Consider the following 8,160-nt stretch of genomic DNA (forward strand, 5'->3'; position numbering starts at 1 on the left):
TTTCTACACTTTTAGGAAATTTGGACTTTCTAGCCAACTCCTACCCTATATATATATATATATATATATATAGTGGGAGTTGTGTGGAAAGTCTATTTTTCCTAGAAAGTCTAGGAAGCAATAGTATATTGACATGTGTCATGGATGTATTTTAACTAGAAGGGCAAACATGTAATTTCATATATTTATTTTATTTTAGGTAATTATCTCAAATAACTTTTTTTTGCATGATCATATGTGTAACCGATTACATGCATGATTTTCGGGATTGTAGTTTTTTTTAATCCAAATCTATTCCAAATATCACGAACACGAAACACATATCTATATATTTTAATTTCGATCATTCTATTCTTCACCAGCATCGTTCTTATTCAATATTATTTCAGTCTGAAAAATCATGGCTTCGAACACACTTGCTGATGGTGGAGATGGTAATTACAGTTACTTTGGTAGTTTTTTGTGTTGTTTATTATCATGTTTCTGCAAAACCGTCAGTTTGTTCTTGATGCTGTGTTTTAACAGCCAGATGGGTTGAGGTTTTAGTGTTGAGTGATTCTATAAGGTGACCGATGTTTTTGTGATCTGAAGATTAATTTTTTTTTCTTAAGATATTTCATGGTGTGTTTTAAAATCCATATTTGTAATTCATGTGCCAAACCATCATCTTTGTTATTGGTGTTGTGTTTTAAAAGTCATACATGTTCAGGTTTTTTGTGTTTTGACAGTAATGTGTTTTACCAGTTATGTGTTTTAACAGATATTGAGGTTGTAGTCAACGGTTTTTATAATTTCATTGAATGGTGTGTTTAAATAGTAATTTTTTTAACAGTTATTGAGGTTGAAGTCAATGTTTTTTATAGTTCCATATTGAATGTTGTGTTTTAACAGTAATGTGTTTTACCAGTTATGTGTTCTGTTATTGTTTCTTCTTGAATGATGTGTTTTAACAGTAATGTGTTTTACCAGTTATGTGTTTCAACAGATGTTGAGGTTGTGCCAAACCTTCATCTTGTTATTGGTGTTGTGTTTTAACAGTCATGCAGGTTCAGGTTTTTTGTGTTTATTGATTCAAATAAGTGGGCTGATGGTTTCTAGTCCGAAGATCACCCTTTTCTTAGATATTGAATGGTATGTTTTAACTTCCATATTTGTAGTTTTTTGTTCTGTTTATTTAAACTCTTTCTGAGAAAACATCAGCTTGTTATATGTGATGTGTTTTAAAAGTTATTGAGTTTGAAGTCAATGTTTTTTATAGTTTCACATTGTATGATGTGTTTTAACAGTAATGTGTTTTACAAGTTATGTGTTTTAACAGATATTGAGGTTGTTGTCAACGTTTTTTATAGTATCATTGAATGGTTGTGTTTTAACTTGCATTATTTAGTTTTAGAAATGTGTTTTATGCTCATTTTTTGTCATGTGTTGTAGATGCACCTAATTACCAATTACGTGGTGTTGAACAAGTCTCTCCAAACACTGGAACAAAGAGATATATTCCAGATTCACCCTCTTCGTTGACGCCAACAGAGGGCATGTTATTCGACACAGTTGATGACGCGTATAACTTTTATAAAACTTACGCAGAAGCGGGAGGTTGGACTGTAAGGAAGGGCACACAGCACGAGAACCGTGGTATTGTTATAAACAAGTACTTTTTTTGTTCAAAGGAGGGTCAAAAAGACTTTCGACCGGTCGATACTTTAGTCAAACAGCCGTCTGATAGGTGGGTACGTAGGGTACCATCCAAAAGGACCGGCTGCCAAGCTGCGATCAGAATAAAGCTTACCGATGCTAAGAAGTATTTGTTGTATCATTTTACAGAGGCGCACAACCATGATTTTGTGCATGAAGAAGATTTACATCTTCTCAAGGAAAACTGGGGTATTAATCGTGCACACGAAGAGATGATAAACAAGATGTCACATCTCAACATTGGTCCTGTTCGTGCATTTAACATTATGAAGGAAGTGTATGGTGGGTTCGACAAAGTCGGTGCGACCAAAGTCGATTTTAAAAATTTCAAGAAAGAACTAAATCTTTTTATCGGAGAGTTTGATCCGGAAATGTTTGTCAAGCGACTGATGAGGAAAAATGAGTTTTTACCGAACTTCTCTTGTGAATATGAAACGACAGACGAAGGTGTGTTGAAGTGCATTTTTTGGGCCGACGAGGATATGAAGAGGAATTACTATATGTTTGGGGACGTTATATCATTTGATGCTACCTACAAGCGTAACAAGTAACGATGAGTTTAATTTTTTATATATTCAATGTGTTTTAAAACCTACTGTGTTATAAATACATTATGTTCTATTGTCATCGCTTATTGTGTGTTTTTTTTTTCAGGTATAACATGATGTTTGTCCCTTTCACTGGGATTGATAATCATAATAGGAACGTGACACTTGGTGCGGCAATTCTCAGTTCTGAAACGACAGAGACGTATAGCTGGTTACTTAGGGCGATCAAGAACGCATATGGGTACGCGCCTCCCGTAATCGTTACACCAAGACCCTGCGATGAAAAGGGCTATAGCGGATGTTTGGCCTGAGTCGAGGCATCGGTTATGTATGTGGCATATCATGGATAAACTCACTACAAAGGTCTGTTTTTTATATGACATGGTTTTCTTTTTTTACATGTGTGTTTTTTACTGTGTTTTAATAATTTTTTTTGTCATACATGCTAAAATGTTCCCTTAGGTCGGGGCTGCCCTGTGTTCAAATACAGATTTCAGGAAAAGATTGCCTGCAGTTGTTTGGACTGATTCTCTATTGCCCGAAGCGTTTGAGGCTGAATGGGCAGCTATTTTAAATGATTTCGGTTTAACCGACCATGAATGGCTGACGTATATATACGGGCTACGTGAATCATGGATTCCAGCTTACTATCGCGAGGAAGAAATGTCTGGTCTTATGCGGACATCATCTAGGTCCGAAAGCGAGAATCACTTTTTTGGCAAGATTAGCAATCCAAAGTGCACGTTGGTTGAATTTCTTAGCCACTTCGACACGGCTATTGAAGCGCAAAGGCATGAGCATCGAAAAAAACGATCATGACACTTGATACACCAACCCTGGAGAGTGGAGTGATTTTGTTCTCGAGAAGCAAGCAGCTCAGATATATACCAGAACTATATTTTTGGATGTCCAACTCGAGATTCAACATGCTATTCATCGTTGTACTAGTGTCAGATTAGATGACATCGGTGATTTCATTAAGTTTTTCATAAAGGATCTCGATCAGCCATGTTTTTCGTTTCTCGAGGTGACATTTTGTTTTACTTTATGTATACATTATTTTTGGTTTTTTTTAATTATCCATTTTTTATATGAACTGTGTTTTATGGATATTAAATGTTACAGGTTATGATACGCGAGGAGGATGTTACTGTTAAGTGTATCTGCAACAGGTTTGAGCAATTTGGATTGTTGTGCAGTCACATTTTCTACGTGTTACGGATTCTTGATGTAAGGGAGTTTCTGAAACAATATATATTGAGGCGTTGGACACGTGAAGCTGTTCCAAATAGTTCCCCCGGGTCCATTCTTACGGATGGTGGAGATCCAGATCGTAGTGAGGAGGTTAACCGTTGTGTTCGTGAGATTAGTCACGCAACTGAGTATGTTGTGAACAAGTTGATTTCAAAATTTGATAAGTTGTCTGATTTTCGTGATCATATCAAGCAGTTTATGTCAGTTGCTGATGAAGCTCAAATAAATGCACCTCCCAAGACACGACGTAATCGATTTGCTGAACTGCTAGGAGTTGCTCCAGAGAGCACCGCCACTATCCGTGTTCCAGTTGGTACCAGGTTCAAGGGTTGTGGTTCTCATAAACGCCTTAAATCTCAAAAGGAGCGAGCCATAAGGCAGTCTGGAAGTAAACGTCGTCAATGTTCATTATGTAAAAAATATGGTCATAACAGAGTAACGTGTTGGAAATACACTGTGGCTGTGCCTGAGGCAGGTGCTTCGCGGAATGTTGAAGGTAATGAAGATACAATTCGCGAAGGAGATGCTGCTACAGTTGTTGAAGGTGATGGTCCTGGATCGAACGATGCTGATGATGTGTTTTACACATCTGGAAATGATGCAGATATGGATGATGAGGACATGGCAGAGTAGGATCTTTTTTATCAAAACTTTAAGTCTGTTGCTGAACTATTCAATGTTCTATTTTATTTTTCTCGTATGTTTTTTTTGGATTTGTTTTGTTGATTTTAAGACTTGTTGGATTCGACATTTTATGTTATTGTTGCTTTGTGTTTTAGTGTGAAGTTTGTTTTTTTAAATAGCCTCCTGTGTTTTATAGGATGCTTGATTTGTTCGTGGTTTTGGCATATAGTTTAATTTATAAAAAAAGTGTTTTAACTGTGTTTAAACTATAAAGTGTTGATGAAATAGATAGGCTGGTTTCCAGATCACAGTTTTTCAACTGTGTTTAAAGTATTAACTGTGTTCCAGAGAAACCATCAGCCTGTTATATGTAATGTGTTTTAACAGTTATTGTGTTTAAAGATTAAAATGTGTTTTAAGTTCCTGAGAACCCATCAGCATGTTATATGTAATGTGTTTTAACAGATATTCGGAGCTGAAGTCAATGTTTTTTATACTTTCATTGAATGGTGTGTTTTATTGTTCATTATTTTGTTTTATCCTATGGTTATTACTTTATTAGCATGCAGGTTTTGGTATACAGTTTTTTTTTGTAAAGCTATTAAAGTGTTTTAACTTTCTTTAAAGTATAGAGACTTGATGAAATAGATAGGCTGGTTACCAGATCACAGTATTTGCATGATGTATATAGGCTGTGTTTTAAGATGTCATACAACTGTATGTCTTATGTAGATCGAAACAAAGTAACATTATCGACATAATTTCACAATGTTAAAGAGGTTCAAACTATTATACTTGACATTTTTATCGACAGGAAACACAAAAAAAAAAAAAGATAACTGAACACACTGAACATATTCTAATTTTTTAAATTCCAAAAGATAACTGAACAAAATGTTAAAACTGTTTTTTTTAGAACATCCCACATTACTTCAACAAACCACCGCCAACGAAGTGTCTTACGAGAACATCCTATTTTAAGTTACTTATCCAATCTTTCAAGGATTTCGTCATACGCTTTTGCTTCTAGCCTCTTTTTTTCATCAGCCGACAACTTGTTATATCTAGCAACCTCAGCTTTAACAAAACTTTTGTACTCGTTTGCTTCACTTAGGAGCATCTTCGTAATGTACTTATGCCTGAGATCATCAATTTCTTTGCGCTGCTTGTATGAAATCTCACCCGCATCAGTGCACTCGTTTGAGAATCCGCATTCCCAACCTTTTCCAGCTATGCCCTTGTATGTTTCCATATGGCGCATCAGGAAAACGCCACAATCGATTACATTATTATTTGTACGCCATGGCATCTCCAATCGTACCGGCTCAACTTTACCGATCACCCGCCCGCTGGATGCCCATTTTTTTTCCAAGTACACTGATAAAGCATCACGCTGCATGATAAACAATTTAATCAGATTGTGTTTTAAACTAAAGGGATTAATTTAAAGCTCTGACTCAGTGTGTTTTAAGTTCATAATACCGTTATTATGTAGCGGCACATTACCCTGTGTTTTAAAGTTCTAATAGTGCTGACGACGTAGCATTCAGTATCAATGTGTTTTAACATCCAGTTAATATTATTTGTTATTATGTTGTCACATTTCACTGTGTTTTAAAGTATTAATAGTGCTGATAACGTATCATTCATTATCAATTGTGTTTTAACATAAAACTTTATAATTCTGACGAAGTGTGTTTTAAGTTAATATCATTCAGTATCAATTGTGTTTTAACATCAAACTTTATATATCTTTATGAACTATTTTTAAACATTTTGCAGTTTGTTATTTGTGTTATAACAAAGGTGTAATCAAATGGCATGCATTTCTATAAAAAAAGGACGTTTGTAGTTTATATATAGAGGGGCGTACCAATTTCTCCGGCCGTTTTTTGTATTTGGCTTGGATTGAGATATCCTTAGCGCTGTTGTCCAAAACCTCTACCTTCATGTCCCTTAAATTAAAACATACACAATAGAAATGACCGTCGTGTAAGACTGGTACAAAGATGAGCGACTGGTCAGGTATCTTTTTCACATCAGCAGAAACTAAAACCGGTTCCATGTTGTCTGCGAATGTTTTTGCCCTCGATTTTGCATTTTTTATGTAGTCTTCTTCATTCTGCATTTTAAAGTGATTGCGTTAAACAATATTACTAAAGTTGTAAACTTAAATTTCAATTTCATTATGATCAGCCTTACCAACATATTTACTGAACAGAACAGGCGTGTGATGCTCCCCTTTTGCTTGAATTTTTCTTTATAATTCAACAAATCCGCCCATGCGCTTATTACCAATACGTGCACTTTGATTCCCGGCAATAATGATTCGAGCGGAGATCTCATAACCGGCACTCCTTTCTTAGTTCTAAACACAACATCCCTAATGTATACAAATGTGTTTTAATAAATGTGTTATAATATATTCATCAGAATCAGTTTCAAATATTGTGTGAAAATATTTTGTAGAAACATTCGTATTATAAATGGCATTTTTATAACTTACCACATTGAACCCCAGGCTGAAAACATGTATGAGCTGACTGAGACCTCAGCGTTTTCAAGCTTGCCTTAATCTCTACTGCCCGCTTCACGTATAGAGACCTTAGAGCATCGGTCAACTCTGTTTGTCTTTGCAGTCTTATTTTCCGCTTTCCAAGGTCCAACTCGTGTATAAGCTGCCCACGTCTAATCGTATATTCATATTCCTCCTATGTTTTTTGGGAGATCGGTGTGACGACGAGTGCGGGCTGCTCCATTACTTCAACTTGAGTCGTCTGTGCGGGCTGCTCAATTACTACAAGCTGAGTCGTCTGTGTGGTTGTCTTGTCAACCGTCTTACATATCTCTTCTACCAATGAAGGTGTCCACTGCGACAACTGTGACATATCCAAATTCTCCTTATTTGCCTCTTTTTCCGGTGTTTTATCTGTAGGAGTTTGTGGTTGTGCAGTTGTCGTACACGTCGATCCAACCTTTTTCAGCTTCTCAGTCCACAATGTGTGTATCTCTTTTATTTTCTCACTTTGGGGTACAATTGGAAACCTTCTGTAAAAGTGTCGTTTATCCTTTTTACACATTCGTCGAATTGATTCAAGAACACTTCCAACATTCCCGCATGTACCTGATTTACATCATACACACTTTATCATTGTCTTATTTCCCAATATGCAATGTGTTTTTACTAGATTGAAAATGTGTTTTACCAATCATTATTGTTTTTCTTTTTTATTTCAATGCTTATTGTGTTTTACCTATCAACATTGTGTTTTAGCAATCAGAATGTGTATCAAATGTTCAGTGTGCTATTTCCCAATCTTCAATGTGTTTTACCATTCTGAAAGTGTTTTACCAGTTTAAAAATGATATTTACCAATCATTATTTGTTTTTTTTCATCATTATCAAGAGGCTTGTCAAGCTGGCCTAAATCATTATTATTCATTATTCTATATAAAAATATATATAATGAAGGTGTTTTACCAATCAGTGTTGTGTTTTACCAATCAGAATGTGTAACAAAGGTTCAGCGTGATATTTTCCCAATCTTCAATGTGTTTTACTATTCTGAAAATGTGTTTTTTGGTATTCTGAATGTGTTTTAAGGTGTTACATGTGCCACATCTCAAAAAAATTTATTTTTAAGTAATTTCTTATTTCAATTTAAATGTTTTTCACTTATGTTTGTGTTTAGTAGAATTACATGGAAAATTAGAAGATTACCTCGTCGCTTTGTGTCGATCCATATTGAGATACCATAGGTGAGGTAATCCCCGGCTGACTTTGTTGTGTTTGCCCCCACTCGCCTGTTTCTCTGTAGTATTTTTCTATATCGGATGTATCCACAACAGGCACTGTTTCCCGGCCAACATCTACATTCATGCATTCTGCATACTCTGCATGGAAACCCGCATTAACCGGAATTTCTTTGAGAACAGGCGCAGTTTCCGGGCCACTTTCAACATCAGTTTTCTTCTTCCCAACCTCATCGGTTTTCGCCAGCTCCTTTTCAATTTGTTTTTTTCGGTACCTCTGAGACCG

General features: G+C 35.7%; 1 protein-coding gene across 1 annotated transcript; it reads left to right on the forward strand.

The window, feature by feature from the left end:
• The first annotated feature begins 400 nt into the window (after positions 1-400).
• LOC110900765 (protein FAR1-RELATED SEQUENCE 5-like) lies at positions 401-4,130 on the forward strand. The gene is made up of 6 exons (XM_022147631.1): positions 401-434; positions 1,432-2,242; positions 2,350-2,497; positions 2,706-3,034; positions 3,192-3,270; positions 3,369-4,130. Exons 1-6 carry the CDS (start codon positions 401-403, stop codon positions 4,128-4,130), a joined length of 2,163 nt encoding a protein of 720 aa, XP_022003323.1.
• Positions 4,131-8,160: the final 4,030 nt, after the last annotated feature.

The sequence above is a fragment of the Helianthus annuus genome, chromosome 13, assembly GCF_002127325.2.
Source record: "Helianthus annuus cultivar XRQ/B chromosome 13, HanXRQr2.0-SUNRISE, whole genome shotgun sequence".
NCBI lineage: Eukaryota > Viridiplantae > Streptophyta > Magnoliopsida > Asterales > Asteraceae > Helianthus > Helianthus annuus.